We start from the raw sequence: 15,911 nt of genomic DNA, 5'->3' as shown, positions 1-15,911 counted from the left end.
ACTTGTGACACGTATTCAAAATGGCGGCCGCGGCTATGGTAAGTGGAAAAGCGAACTATTTTTCTTTAAACTACACCTCGCTCATACTGTCTTCCCAAATGAGTTCAGACGCAACGTTGCAGTTGTGGGAGAGTAAATATCTACCCTGGTCGATAAACAACATTTTAACGTTAATTTCGGTACCGACTTACTAGAGTTCGATGCTGTTAGGATGTTGGCAATTTAGCTAACTGCTTGCTGGAGTTAGCTAACGTTAGCTATCTATAACGTTACCTAGCTTGACTGTCAATGGGCCGTGGCTCAAAAAAACGATTTGTGTCATTTGTCTAATGCATGAAACTCTGCTGACAGAGTACAAATTGCCACGTATTCGGTTGTTAGACTGTCATTTGTCGTACAGCCTAGAGAAATCAACGAGCCGAACTTTGACTCAACGTTAGCTGTTAGCAACTCTGCCAGACATTGTCAGTTTGAGCTTGTTGTCGCTGTAGTTTACCGTGCTGAAAGATGTCAAGATGACTGCAGCAGATGAGCTACACAAGACGAAGAAAACGTGAACTAAACTGTCTACGTTATTTAACTGTGCTGGCACTGTCAGATAACGTAAATGGCGTTTGTGTCAGAAGCCACGCTTGCTAACTTCCTTCACTACCGCATCATAACTCACAATGCCTATAAAATACATGCGCTCCTCTTTCATCATTGTTTATGCGATTCAATTCTCCCCACAATTTGTCTTTTAGCACAACAGCTTAGGCTCTGTCAAGTTGCATGAGTGCTGCCACAAATTGAGTCCACATGTCAAAGTGTGGTTGACCAGAACACTGAACCCCAAGTTGCCCCCTCTGGTTGGGCCGTTACCTTTGCATGGTGGCCTGCTGCCATTGTGTGTGGGAATGAGAAGTAAATTGTAAAGCGATTTGGATTGCATTTACGCGAGGACTCGCCCACTCCACGTCAATATTCTTGTTGTCAGGGCATTTTTAAATTCTATGGCTTTGTGTGTAGGATCAACGTCTTGTTGGAAAATAAGTCTTTGTCTCCCCTCGTATCAGTTCTCGTGCTCCATGCAGCCACTTCAGAAGGCACAAAGACAACTCTTTTCCCCACACACTGGCTGTGAGGTTTTCTGTCACATAAAGCTGCCGTTGCAGAATCACCTGGGCAACAGTTGTATGCACAGAGTCTCTGGTCTCAGCATTGGCCCACTGAAGCCTCCTCGGTGTCCACAGGCCTCTATGACTGAGGATCTTCACAGATTTATTCTGTGCGCCATGTCAGATTTACAGCTGTGCCAGTTTTCTTCCATAAAAGAAAATGACCATACTGTGAATTGGAAGTATTCATATATCCTTCCCTAATTGTTACTTTTCAAGTCTTTGATTTGTTTGAAATGTTGCTTTGACTTGATGTACTCATTTTATTGGCATTCTTTAGATAAGATAGTTGATGTTTATTGACTGAAAGGGATCCCCCGCCATTACTCTACCAATATTGGACTATGTCTTGATCCATTTGGCCAGGCAAAGTTCATCCCAATATGTAAAATCCTGGATTAGTTGTCTGGGTAAACATAGCTGAACTATGTGCCATTGTCCTCCACACATAAAAGAGAACCAACACCGTTGCACGTGATGCATTAACATGCCACATATGCGCTCTTATTTCTGCATATGCAGTTACATCATGAAAGGGAATTGTTTGGACATAAATTCAGGTTTGTCCTGCCTGAAGGCATTTCTTGAAAGACATTTGAAGCACACTGGTATCAGTGCACAGCAACTGTCCTTCCTCTTTCTCTTATAACCTGAAGCTCAGTATAGTCTGCACCTCTAGAACAAACGTAATTGTTTTTACATGTTGTATTGTATGATGAAACAGTTTTATGTTTAGAATTAGGCCTACAATCTGCAATGTACGATAGCAATGTTCAATATTGCAATGACGGTATGACTTGAATTAAACAAACAAATGAAGTGTGCATATTAGCTGTACATTTTCTTACGTCAGCCTGATTGTCTTAAGAATTCAGAAGCGCATTAGAATTGAATGTTTTAAATGAAGCAAGGCTAAATTTAGTTTGTAGCGCAGCAACAGTATTGTTATCACAGCAGAGTCACGATATAAACTCATTAATATCTCACAGGAAACAAATCGAACCTGTCAATCAAATAAATCATATTCCTACGTGTAGTTGAGAAAGAATGAAGAACACGCATGCAGACATCCTTTGTTTTAGCTTGTGCAGCCCAGGGTTACGTTGCGTCTACACTTTAAGAAGGTTGAAGGGAAAAAAAAAACACAGAGGCTCCATTGACTTCACCAAGAGGGCAACAACTGTATTACTCCAACCTGGTCAACAACAGCACATCACTGCTTCACTTCTTCTATTCCACCCATCACAAATATAATGCGTGGACACACACACTGGAACAGCACTTACTAGAGGAAACTTAAAGTCATTCAAACTGTGTGTGTGTGTGTGTGTGTGTGTGTGTGTGTGTGTGTGTGTGTGTGTGTGTGTGTGTGTGTGTGTGTGTGTGTGTGTGTGTGTGTGTGTGTGTGTGTGTGTGTGTGTGTGTGTGTGTAAACATCCTTCAATACAATGTTTAACCCAATGATGGTTTTTTTCTGTCTGACCTGCTGATTTTCTTTCTAGGAACTATAATTAGCAGCAAGGTTCCAGATTATGACATAATTCCCTTTATGATTTTTAACTTATGTTTCTGTGAAAACATCTTTCTCAAACAACTATTTATAAAAGTTCCTTGCCAAAAACTACATTTTAGAAGATCCAATTTGAACATTTACTGAGTAGAGCTTGGACGTCCCATAATCCGATCAATGCAACGTCCGTTAACGTCAGCACTTTAGCTCCGTGCTGAACAGCATGCATGGGAATGAATTACAATATAATAAGTGTCTGATCAAGTTCATTGTTCAAAATGTTTTAAGCTTCTTCCTCCCAGACTTATTTTGGACTTGCTGTTGTGACAAATTCTGAGCTTACCGACACATGTTGTGTGTGAGTGTGGCTGTGACTACTGTCTGTGTGCGATGTAAAACTGTCATGCGCGTTAATGTGACTGGCAAAAAAGTAGGATACATGTAACTGGCCGATCAGCTGAAAACTGCTTTGATCGGCAGCCGATCGATCGCCGCATCTCTTCATTTAGAATGTTCTGTTACCGTCAAATCGCATAATACACATATTATGTATTGTAAGTGTCTGTGTGGTGAAATGTGTGCTGGTGTCTGTTGCAGGAGACGTGGTTGGCCTTGCTGCTGTTGTCCTTCATACCTGTTGTTCGGCCCTTCTATGTTCCCGGAGTCGCTCCCCGGGACTTCCACGAGGGGGACGCAGTAGATCTGAAGGTAAGACCGGAGTTCATGCGGTCAACATTTCACATTGTGGAATGTTTGTTCAGTTTTTAGCACCATTGCCGTACATCATGGTGGTCCTGGTTTTTAACAAAACGGTGTCCTTTCTTTGTGGCCTTATCTTACCTTATTTATGCGAGTGTCCGCCTCCCACATAAAAAACATGGAATATAACTTTAGTTAGCGTGTTAAAGGGCTGCCCCGTGAAAGAGGCTGAGGGACCCCTCCGTCAACCGGAAACTCTTCAAGTCGAGCCTTGTTTTTTGTTTCTTCATGTTTTTTTTTACAGATTTCATGAAGAACTTTGTGCTCCAGTTAGCTATTTAAACATAGTAGCACAGGGAGAGAGCGATTAAAACAATGCATTTATGGAAATAGATTTATGTTCACAAAGATATTCCCCATTCCAGGTGTCCCAACAGCCAATTCTGCACTTGGGAAGTTGCTACTTACTTTGTTTTAAGATAAGATTTTTTGGGGAAACATGACGGCTAGAAAGCCCACACCCAAAGTACAGTTTGCAATGCCATTCAGACCAAGCTGCTGTGAGTGTAGTTTTGCATATCTCTGTATCTGTGACCCTGTCAGTCAGATCATTTGTTTTTCAGGCAGTGAAGCTGACCAGCTCTCGCACCCAGCTTCCTTATGAATACTACTCCCTGCCTTTCTGTAAGCCAGACTCTGTATTCTATAAGGGAGAGAACCTGGGTAAGTGGACCGCTGCTGATGTGTGAGTGTAGGACAAGCAATGTCCTCTTGCATGTTGTTGTTTAAAACTAAAAACAAACTGTATGTCTCATATATATATATATATATATATATATATATATTTTTTTTTTTTTTTTGTGTTTTTCTTTTCTAATTATTACAGGTGAGGTATTACGTGGGGACCGTATTGTGAACACCCTCTACAATGTGGAGATGAACAAGGATAGGAAATGTGAGATGGTATGCAACAAGAAAACGCTCAACATAGAAGAGAGCAAGCTGGTGGCTGAGCGAGTCCAGGAGGAGTATTATGTGCACCTGTGAGCATCCCTTCCTCACTGTTGTTTCCAGCTATTAATATATATTATAGCTACTATATTACTTTATTTTAATTGACTAATAGTTTTTGTTCAGTGAGTCAAGGCTCTATACGTCTTAACATAATGATTGAAGCTATTCCTCTTCTTGTACTTTGTAGCATAATGTAGTTGGAAGACCATTTCTTTCTGTTCTCAATCACATATTTTAGAGGATCTTTTTATGTTCAAAATGCAAACCAAAACAAATGGAACCCCTCCCCTGTGCTTTTCAGTATTGCAGATAACCTGCCAGTTGCCACCAGGTTAGAGTTTTACCCCAACAGAGAGGCAGCCGTGGAGGAGGAGCAGAAGAGAGACGTGGCAAAAGATGTCCAGTTTGAGCACGGCTACAGGCTGGGCTTTGTCGACGGCAACAAGGTAGATGTGATATAGTATCTCCATATCCTCGATTCCTTTCCTCACCTCTTCTCCTTGCGGCTTAGCCCCGCCCACAGGAGATGCGAGGAAGGGAGAGAGGAGTCGTGTATCCTTACTTATAGCTCCTCCGGCAAGCCTCCTCGCTCCTCGAGATGCATTTTAGGAATGAGGACGTCCTTCAAGCTGGAGGAGCGAGCAGGCACAAATCAAGAAATGAGAAAGGCCCATAGTGTGTATGTGTTAGTCCGGGGCGATAAGATCAACACGATATTGGTTGGCCATCATAATGGTCCTCATAATAGCAGAGTGATATGCAATTATGCCTGCTGTGAATTTTGTGATGTATTCAGGCACTCTCTTTCTCTAAAGCAATATCATCAGTAGGGGAATTTCAATACCTCCCAACCCTAGTATGTATGTAAATATACATATGGACTGTCTGCTTGTATTTTTGAAGGATACTGATTTCTGTCTCTTCTCTTCTCCCACAGTTTTATCTGCACAACCACCTGTCCTTCATCCTGTACTTCCACAGAGAGAAGCTGGAGCAAGAGGAAATCCACAACTACAGGGTCGTGCGATTTGAGGTCATACCCCAAAGTGTGAAAGTAGATGGTAGGTGTCAGCACACTCTTTTTTTGAATAGCTTGAGTCGTGTATAAAGCGCTCAGTGAAGTATAGTAGTAGTAGATCTTGTAGTACTTACCCTGTATTTCTTTATTCTCAGACCTGAAGGCAGTGGAAAAGGAGAAGACGTGCACCTTGCCTGAGGCCAGTGGCTCCGCCCCACAGGAGATTGACCCGACCAAGGCGAACGAGGTCCTCTTCACCTACTCTGTTCACTGGGAGGTCAGTGACTGCCACATGGATTCTCAGTGAGGAGTCAGACCAGTCTGTAACGCTGAATACTAGGGCAACAACGAATCGATAAAATTGATAAAAATCGATTATTAAAAGAGTTGGCAACAAATTTCATTATCGATTCGTTGTGTCGCGCGATTATTACGCCACTCAATAAGTCGCGGAGATGTTTGCCTCTCGGCGCCCCCTCGATGCTCTTAACTGAGTGTCCCGCGGGGTCCGAAGTGTTTACTTTGAAAAAATTAGAGTGTTCAAAGCAGGCCTGGTCGCCTGAATACCGCAGCTAGGAATAATGGAACAGGACTTTCTCTGAGTGTGTTTTTCTCTGAACTGGGTCCATGATTAAGAGGGACGGCCGGGGGAAACCTCACCCGACCCGGACATGGAAAGGATTGACAGATTGATGCTCTTTCTGGATTCTGTGGGTGGTGGTGCATGGCCGTTCTTAGTTGGTGGAGCGATTTGTCTGGTTAATTCCGATAACGAACGAGACTCCGGCATGCTAACTAATTAAGTGGCCTCGTGCGGTCGGCGTCCAGCTTCTCAGAGGGACGAGTGGCGTTCAGCGCACGAGATTAAGCAATAACAGGTCTGTGATGCCCTTAGATGTCCGGGGCTGCAGCGCGCCACACTGAGTGGATCAGCGTGTGTCTACCCTTCACTGAGAGGCGTGGGTAACCCGCTGAACCCCACTCCTGATATTAGTCCATTTTCTTTTTTTTATTATTACTTTAACAGCTCAGGGATGTTCGAGCAACCTGTTTGTGCACTTTCTGAAGATTCTTTGCACTGTCAGTTCTGTTTTTGAATAAAGGGTTGGAAATTAATGCTTTTTTGATCCGATTCATCGATTATTAAAATAATCGTTAGTTGCAGCCCTACTGAATACATTTTTTTCCAACTGTTTGAGTTTTCTAGGATGAGAGGTTAAATATAGCTCGATGAATGTGGAGGAAGGTCAGCTGAGCCTCTTCTCTCCTCTGTGCAGGAGAGCGAGGTGAAGTGGGCGTCTCGATGGGACACTTACCTGACCATGAGCGACGTCCAAATTCACTGGTTCTCCATCGTCAACTCCGTGGTGGTCGTCTTCTTCCTGTCTGGTAAGTCCTATTTTTGACAAATCCTGCTCGGCGCAACTGTCATAGAGTTTGCACTCCACAACTGTGGAGGCGTCAGACCGCTGTGCTGCGCTGGTTCTGCACTGCTCCATCATCAGACTCTGACCTGTTGCTAATTCCTGAACTGGGCTGTAGCCTATGCTCGTTTCAATACGAGGCAGACTAAATGTGAACTCACATATTTAACCATATACTTCAAATCTGTATCGTCTACGATCGAGTGTGCATATATATCCGCAGCGATACTCTGTGGCGTTAGTTATTTTGGAACTGAATCCGTAGTGGGGGGCTGCTTGAACATATTGGAGGGAAGGACTCGCTGTCCAGTCCGTTCGTCTGTGCGAGTAGTAGACACAAACTGCTGTTTGGGTCAGAGGGATACCGAAAGGATGGTGCAATACAAAAACACATACTGTAACACCCCTACTATACATGATGTCTGACATAGAACATCTATAGATTGATTACAGCATGGGAGGTGGTGAGATTCCGGTCTTTCCAGCTGACTGACTCCTTCTCGTTCCCTGCCTTTCCTCCGTTCAGGTATTCTGAGTATGATCATCATCCGGACCTTGAGGAAGGACATTGCTAACTACAACAGAGAGGACGACATAGTAAGAAAATACACAGTTTGCTTGGTCTCAGCGGGTCTTTGGGGAAAGAACGCATGTAATGCCTTTGAGAAAATTGTACAGATCAGAATGACCTTACTGCATCTTTCTCCTGTCCAACCAGGAGGACACCATGGAGGAGTCGGGATGGAAGAATGTCCACGGTGACGTCTTCAGGCCGCCTCAGTATCCCATGGTCCTCAGCTCTCTGCTGGGCTCAGGGATCCAGCTCTTTTGCATGATCCTCATTGTCATATGTGAGTTATTTCTCTCTCTATAATCAGTTCCCCGTAGATCAGTGGTCCCCAAACTACGGCCCGCGGGCCGGATGCGGCCCGCCTCCACATTTGGTCCGGCCCCCTGAACAATACCAGAGACGCATTATGATATTTTTTCAGTCTGCACAATTAATCGAATTTTAATCAGCCAACCACCAGGGGGCGAACGAGATGAGAGCTGTCATGCGCGCACCCTGTAGAAGTAGAAGAGTAGAAGAAGTAGAAGAAGCAGAGAGACGGGAGCTTGAAGGACGAGTACTTGTGCTTAATGTATTTACACGCCGGCATGTCACGTCTGTCACTACATGGTCGCGCGTTTTCAATTCCCCTGCTCTCTGTATCGCGCACGGCGGTGTTCCGCCCCGATCCGCGCGCACGATGCAACGGTCGATCACCAACGGTCGCCCCCCCCCCCCCCCCCCCCATGATCGGGCCCTAGGTCAAACGATATGTTCAGTGATGTGGCCCTCACAGGAAAAAGTTTGGGGACCCCTGCCGTAGATCCTCACAGTGTGTACAATCTCTCCTCGGACCACTATGTTCTCTTCCTATCATTTATCTATGAGGTGAAATTGGGTCAAAGCAGTGTTCTCATGGTGCTGGGGCTCAAAGAAGCAAACATCTGCAGCACCTTGACAACAGCTAGATGTGCTTAGTCTGAACATCTTATCGTTAATGTGCAGCTCGTCACCAGTGGCTGGGTTTGGAACGTAAGGCCCGTCAGCTGTTTTAAAAGACAGTCAAAGAAAGGATCACCAGCTGTGTCCGTTCCATCCGTCTTCCTCCATCATCTCCTTTCTACCACACATTGACCGTGAGATTCATGCCATTGATTGTTTCTCACTCAGACAAAAGTACATTTATAAGTAACAGCCTAACTATAAGTTATATCTGGTTACGTACACGCCCGTATTGATATTTACAATAAACAGCTGATAGATCTGAAACTTGTGTGACAGCAGGATTAACAACATGATGCATGTGATGGAGGATATTTAAACCTGCGTCAATCCTTGTACTGAGTTCACGGCAATTCAAAATGGATTAATATCCCAGAGAAGAGCCAAGCCCAGAAGAGTTAATTCCAAATAATCAATGTGGACCAGACCAGACTACTATCCTCTGCAAAGCGTGCCACAAAGCCATTGCTACAAGGAAACATTACCAGGAATCTGTTCCATCACTTCAAATACCACCCAGTGCAGAGCGCCGCAGGCAGGCTTCAAAATGACTGGACGTCACCTCAACTTCCTGTTTCCAATGAAACCAATGTCACAAAATGATAGCAGACCACGTCGGAGTGTCACTCGGACAGTATCGGTGCACTCTGATGTGTGATGTCACAACAAAATCCTTCTAAAGTATCTAATACGAGCCGCGTTCTCTCGCTAAAGTCCGACCAGTTTACTAGAATGATCACGCTGGATGGTCGTATGCATCACAACGGTTCAATCAAACAGCTGTTATCTTAGAGGAAAACATACAAATTACAAGATGTCAATGTTTTGCAGCATAGCCTAAAAAAAATCAAGATGTTATTTATAAGCCATATCGCCCATCCCTATAAAGTCATTGTAATCTATAGAATGCTCTAACCTGTGTGTGTGTGTGTGTGTGTGTGTGTGTGTGTGTGTGTGTGTGTGTGTGTGTGTGTGTGTGTGTGTGTGTGTGTGTGTGTGTGTGTGTGTGTGTGTGTGTGTGTGTGTGTGTGTGTGTGTGTGTGTGTGTTTTAGTTGTTGCCATGTTGGGCATGCTGTCTCCGTCCAGTAGAGGAGCCTTGATGACCACCGCTTGCTTTCTCTTCATGTTCATGGGGTACGAGCCGTATTCATCTCTGATAAAATCCCAAAGAGTGGAAGGTTTCTTTGTTTTCACTCTGCTGTTATCTGTGGATGTGTCTCCTCCAGTGTATTCGGTGGCTACTTCGCCGGCAGACTGTACCGTACACTGAAGGGCCATCGGTGGAGGAAAGGAGCATTTTGTGTAAGTCAAACACAAACCAAGGTTGAATACTATATTTGCGTTTATTTAGTTCCATGCTGCGTACCGGCGGTAAACGAAGAAGACTTCCTGTACATTGGTGTTGCTGAAGTTGTGATTGTTTTTCTGTCTCCCCTGTAGACAGCTACTTTGTATCCCGCCGTGGTGTTTGTAATCGGCTTCATCCTCAACTGCTTCATCTGGGGAGAACACTCCTCTGGGGCCGTGAGTACCACCACTCAGATACATGGAACTTCAAATGGATGCAACTTTAAGACGCTAGCTAGAAGGCTAATTACTTTTTACAGTAGCGACGTTAATATAAGATTCGTAGCAGATCACTTGTAATACTTGGCTGGGTAAAGATATATACCATATATCTGTTGTCTGGTACCACTGACTGTACGACTCTAAAGCCGTCTACACACATTTCTAAAGTGGCAGACAAATATGGTAGAAATGTTCAGTGACCTTCCAAAGTAGCAGGTGAGGAAGAAAAACAAACACCCTTCTCTCTCCACTCCAGGTCCCCTTCACCACCATGCTGGCCCTGCTGTGCATGTGGTTCGGCATCTCCATGCCCCTGGTCTACCTGGGCTACTACTTTGGCTTCCGTAAACAGCCCTACGATAACCCAGTGCGCACCAACCAGATCCCCCGGCAGGTCCCTGAGCAGCGCTGGTACATGAACAAGTTTGTAGGGTGAGCATGCAACCAAGCCACCCATCTGCTTTCAGCCTCTGGCTGTATGCTGGGAGGGCTGATGTTATGGAGTGTAGGCTTTCAACCTTTTGAGTTGAGCTTTCTGAACAATCAAAATGTTGTCTTTTCTTTCCACTAGAATCCTGATGGCCGGGATCCTTCCATTTGGTGCCATGTTCATCGAGCTCTTCTTCATTTTCAGCGTGAGTACCACCGCTCTGCTCTAAATGTACTGGGATCAGTTCAAAGCCACATCACCGTGTGTGTGTGTGTGTGTGTGTCCGTGTGTGTGTCCGTGTGTGTGTGTGTCCGTGTCCCCACCTACAGGCCATCTGGGAGAATCAGTTCTATTACCTCTTTGGCTTCCTGTTTCTGGTCTTCATCATCTTGGTGGTGTCCTGCTCTCAGATCAGCATCGTAATGGTTTACTTCCAGCTCTGTGCAGAGGTGAGTTCATTTGGGTCCAGGTGTGACTCAGGCCTGCACGATGTGAGGGAAATCTGCCATTGAATAAATATTGTGACGACAGTATGACTTGAAATAAGTAAACAAATGAAGCGTGCATACTCTCTGTACATTTCCTACGTCAGCCTGGTTGTCTTTAGAATTCAGAAGAGGATTACAATGGAATATTTAAACGTTTCTAAAGCAGCATTGTGTAAAGCACAATAATCGCACACTCGTGTTTACATTCAAAATAAATTGAAAGCCCAATATCAATACAATAAACAATACACGGCATGTCTAGCTATGAATAAAGAGATTGAAGTCATTATTCACAACTTTACAATGTCTTAGAAGAGAGTAGAATTTCCAGTGTGAATCGTCTGTAGTGTTTTCTAAAAGTTCTCTTCCAGTGACACACACACACACACACCACACACACACATTGGTGCTGTGTTCTCTCTGTTTCTCCTCACTCTCAGGACTACCGGTGGTGGTGGAGAACTTTCCTGGTGTCGGGAGGCTCGGCGTTCTACGTCCTCATTTACGCCGTCTTCTACTTCATCAACAAGGTAAAAAGCCCGGAGGCTGTTTCACACATTTCACATGAGAGACCCTCCCTGAGTCTACTGATGATCAGAAGTACTATAGCAGCGCTCATTGGAATGATGGGTTTGTCTAAATGGCACTCCTGGACTGAAATAGTTGGCATCTTTGATGATGTCATCAGGGTTATTGTGAGTCAGGCTTCAGACAGAAAACCTGCATTATAACTAACAAATAACAAATAATAACAACATGGACGTCATGTTGAACTTAATTCCTCTCCTCTGCACTTCTCCCCAGCTGGACATCGTGGAGTTCATCCCCTCCCTCTTGTACTTCGGCTACACGGCCCTGATGGTGCTGTCGTTCTGGCTGCTAACGGGCACGATCGGCTTCTACGCAGCGTACATGTTCATCAGGAAAATCTACGCTGCGGTCAAGATAGACTGAGTCGTCACTGTCGCTGCTGTTCTCGGTTATTTTTGTCACATTCTGTTTTTGTTTTTTTATGTATATATTTTTTATTCTTCATGTCCAACAAGCACTGACTTGTGTGTAGAGGAAACGTGAGGGGGGCTTTTTACGGCGCAACAGCCCCACCCACTGGCCTCGTGGGGAAGAACAGCAAGGTGGCCGAGCTAAACCGGCTGTCTCTCTCCCCCCCTCCCCCTCTCTTCTATCCTCCCCCTCCTCCATCCAGGACAGAGACTTCGAGGGAATTGTCCTCCGCTTGGGACAGTCAATGTCTCCTGCTGTTTCACCTCACACACAACACAGTGGGCCAAAGCTTGTCAGACGATGGTTTCTGCACATTTCTGTTTAGTCTTTTCATTCGTGTTATGAGTCTAACTTATCGAGGAGGGTTTTTATTTTTGTCATGGCAGGATTTATCTCTGACCTAATTTCTTCCAATCATCTTCTGCAAAAGCTATTTCATTGTCTTTCCACTGTCTCTGTTTTCAAACGTTGCTTTGTTTCAGTTTCAGAGACATTGGAGATCTGGGGGGGGGTCTAACTGTGGTTATGGTTTTGACTTTGTTGTGTTGAACTCGTATGGATGGAAATTATGCTGGGAAGTTCTGCATTGTAACACAAGAACGGATAAATTAAATGTTCTATTAGTTTTACTCCAGTTTCCATGTCCTGGTGTTGACCATGCTAACCACGACAGTAATCGAGATATTCCCTTCTCCTTCCCAAAACAACGGGTCTCTGATAAAAGTCCAAATATTGGTCCATTTGCACTCAATGATGCAGAACGGCTCTGAACGGGACTATGAACCCGATGCCCTAAAGCAGCGGACTGTTGGGTGAAGCCACTGGAGTTGGAGAAAAGGAATAAATATGACAAGTAGGAGTAACTTTATTTTCGAAAGACCACAACACAAATATGTGTTTGAAGCTTTTCCAGTAGAAACGTACCAAAAAAAAAAAGGAAACGTTTCCACTCTTTAACCGCGCTATCAGTGTAGCCTTAGCAGTGCTGGGTGCCTGTTCAACTATGCAGCAATGGAGAGTGCATTTTGCGAAAGGTTATTTCAAAGGACCGTTTTTGTTGAGAAATTATGCCTCATTTCTTTTAAGTTTGAATCTAATGTGTGCTGCGTTTTTGTGTATATCATCAGATCTTTGTTTCTACAGACAGTGGTAGATGCTTCTCACAGTGCTTGGGTGTCATGGGTTGCAGAGCATTGAAATATAATCAAGTCTAATTAATAGAGCTGTATAGTAATGATGTATTCTTGAATTCTCATGTTTGTTTTTTTCCCCTTTTCAAATGACATTTTTGGGTTAACAAAATGTGGTTAGATTTGTCAGCTAAAAAACTTAAAATTGCATTTAGAGCATGGGTGGAACCTGTTAGACTAGCAATTTGAGCTAAGGGTTCCCCATAGACAGCCAATACATTTTAATGTAGCTAAAAACACTATATATATGTATATATATATATATACATGTGTGTGTGTATGTATATATGTATATATATACATGTATATACATGTATATACATGTATATACATGTATATATATGTATATATATGTATAGGAGATCGGTGTTCGTGTCCAAAAGTTGACACTTTGAGTTATTTTCAGGTACAGACAGAACCACGTTAGTACGTGACCACGTCACGAATGTAATGTAGAAACTACGTCACATACTTATTTCAACCCAAACATAGACCTAACCATCTACTTTTGTGAGTAGTTTGTAAGTAGTTCCGTTTCTCAACGTGTTTAAAACTGCGACCGCTTCACAACGTATAGGTCGTTAACGTGAGTCTACTCTGGTTTCGGTTTGAGAACGTGTTCCAAATACACTTAGTGGCTTTCCGGCCAAGAGTTCGATGACAAGATTGATACTACTGTCATTTATGATGATAGCTTTTGACACAGACTGGAAACAACGCTACAGCTGGCCTCAGCCTGCCCAAAGACGATGAAATCTAGCCAGTATAGCTGTTTTCCAATACTTCCCGTCTTGATGCTAAGCTACGATAACCGGCTGCTGGAGGTTGCTTCATATTTACATCCAACTGGAGGAAAGGGATTGAGTGTATTTCCTAAAATGACAAAGTATTCCTTTAAACACAACATGGGCTGGTCAGCATGATCCTAACTCTATTCTACATCTCAAGCACAGCACTGTTCTTGTTGCCTGCTGCCCTTTGACAGATAACACGAACCCAGCAGAACACTGGTACATCATTACAATACAGTTAACGGGGGTGTTACGGGCCGGATCGGAGTCCCAAAAGCATATTCTAAAGACTAAATTACAACAAGCTGAGATGATACATTTTGATGAAATATGCAGGACATTCTGGGCTCTTGGGTTAAATATTTATTGTAGTCTATTATTGTCTTCATAACTGACATCCTACTAGTTTACGTGAAGAAATGAGGGGCTCAACCCCAATTCTCCACGCACTAAACGGTTGAATGAAAGAGTGACTCTTCCTCCTGTGTCATCTTCTTCGTTCATCATAATTGAGCCAACCCAACACGTGTTGAGCTTCAAATGAGCTGCTTAAAGAGAGCGAGACGAGCCAGCCTTCAGAGGTTTCCTCAATTCAATGGGTGAATTTGTGTATTGGCTATTATACTTTAATTTATTTCCACTCCAATTAGACCCACTGATACCATCTCCTATTTACTGTTCTGCCCTCTGTATTACGTCAGAGTTACCGTGGCCCTGACACTTGGCTGCTGTCTTGCGTAACGGCAGACGGACACTCCCCTCCTGCTGTTGGAAGTGCACATGCCGGGGGAGTTTTTTTTTACACTTTTAAAGAGGCCCGGGTCATGCGTGCATATGTATGGTCGAGGGGTTTACAATGTAAATAGAAAAATGAAACGGCTTTGTATTTGTTGCGTTTCGCTGTTTGTGGCGCTCTCTGTAATGATCCCGTCATCGTTTTAGCCAAAAGCATGATGCTCATGATGACTGAAAGGAACTTGTTTGTTACTTTTTTCTTTGTTTCTTTTACAGAATGTACAATTACAAAACAATAAAGTGATAACAAGATGAATATGAAAATCAGCTTCCACTGTGTTGACAAGATAGTTTAAACATTTTTAAAACGCTTGTGCGTTACTCGTGCAAATGCGGACTACTTTGGAGTTGCGAATATTCTCCCTCAACATCCAATGTTAGAACTGGTAGAAGAGGGAAGAGTTTGTCCGCCGTCTCTAATTTCTGGCCAAATTGGGAACATTTCAATGCTCTTAAACTTTTTACGACATATCGTTGCACAAATTATTTTGCTTAAGTTGAAACATTTCAACTCGCGTATTTGCGTCACCCGGCAAAAAAAATTGCATGTAAACTTACCGCATGAAAAATTCCCTTCTCGTTTGCTCGCAACGCACTTTTATACTTGCAGTTCAGTCTCAGGCTGGAGTTCTTCCACAGCGATAATCGCTCACTGTCTGAAACCAACTTCAGTCTCATTGCATTGCAAACTGGGGTGTAGGGTTTAAAGACATGGGCATTTACCAGGAAGGAAATCTAGTGAAAGATGTTATTGAGTTGCACCATTCTTATGAGAGTGTCTCTTGCCTCACAACTTTATGGATGTGCGGTACTAAATCGCTGGAGTTCCCCTTTAAAGGGCCAGTGTGTAGCATTTCGGGGGGTTTATTAGAAGAAATGGAATGTAATATTTAGAACTATGTTTTAATTGGTGTATAATCACCAGAAACTAAGAATGGTTGTGTTATCGTTAGCTTAGAATGAGCCCTTCATATCTATATAGGGAGCGGGTCCTCTTCACGTAGTCTACCGACAAACCAGACTCTGGCTCTAGAGGGAGCCTTTTGTGTTTTTACATAATCTGAAGGCCACCCTAGCTCTTCGACGCGCTTGTGAAACTGCGGTAACATGAGCCGAAAAGAGTGCAAAACTGTGGTACCGCCAGCTGCCGGGTGACTTCTGTTGCCCCTGGAGTAGTGTTGTTATGGTAAGGATGGCCTCTGAGTGAGGCAAATGGCGTTACCGCGGTTTTGGAATGGGGATGATTGAGCGTAGGGGTTCAGTTGGTTGCA

The 15,911-nt window shown here is 43.7% G+C and overlaps 1 protein-coding gene across 1 annotated transcript; it reads left to right on the top strand.

The window, feature by feature from the left end:
- Window positions 1-16: 16 nt before the first annotated feature.
- tm9sf4 (transmembrane 9 superfamily protein member 4) lies at window positions 17-14,896 on the top strand. Its single transcript, XM_079174696.1, has 18 exons — window positions 17-38; window positions 3,265-3,375; window positions 3,990-4,089; window positions 4,253-4,409; window positions 4,682-4,826; window positions 5,318-5,441; window positions 5,554-5,675; window positions 6,676-6,787; window positions 7,349-7,419; window positions 7,541-7,673; window positions 9,428-9,509; window positions 9,602-9,677; window positions 9,816-9,899; window positions 10,201-10,376; window positions 10,516-10,579; window positions 10,704-10,823; window positions 11,303-11,392; window positions 11,667-14,896. The coding sequence occupies exons 1-18, from the start codon at window positions 21-23 to the stop codon at window positions 11,814-11,816; spliced, it is 1,935 nt and encodes a 644-aa protein (XP_079030822.1). The 5' UTR covers window positions 17-20; the 3' UTR covers window positions 11,817-14,896.
- Window positions 14,897-15,911: the final 1,015 nt, after the last annotated feature.

Source organism: Pholis gunnellus (assembly GCF_910591455.1).
Source record: "Pholis gunnellus genome assembly, chromosome: 2".
In the NCBI taxonomy this organism is placed as follows: domain Eukaryota; kingdom Metazoa; phylum Chordata; class Actinopteri; order Perciformes; family Pholidae; genus Pholis; species Pholis gunnellus.
The sequence above is the reverse complement of the archived record's forward strand: the minus strand, read 5'-3'. Positions and strand labels throughout refer to the sequence as shown.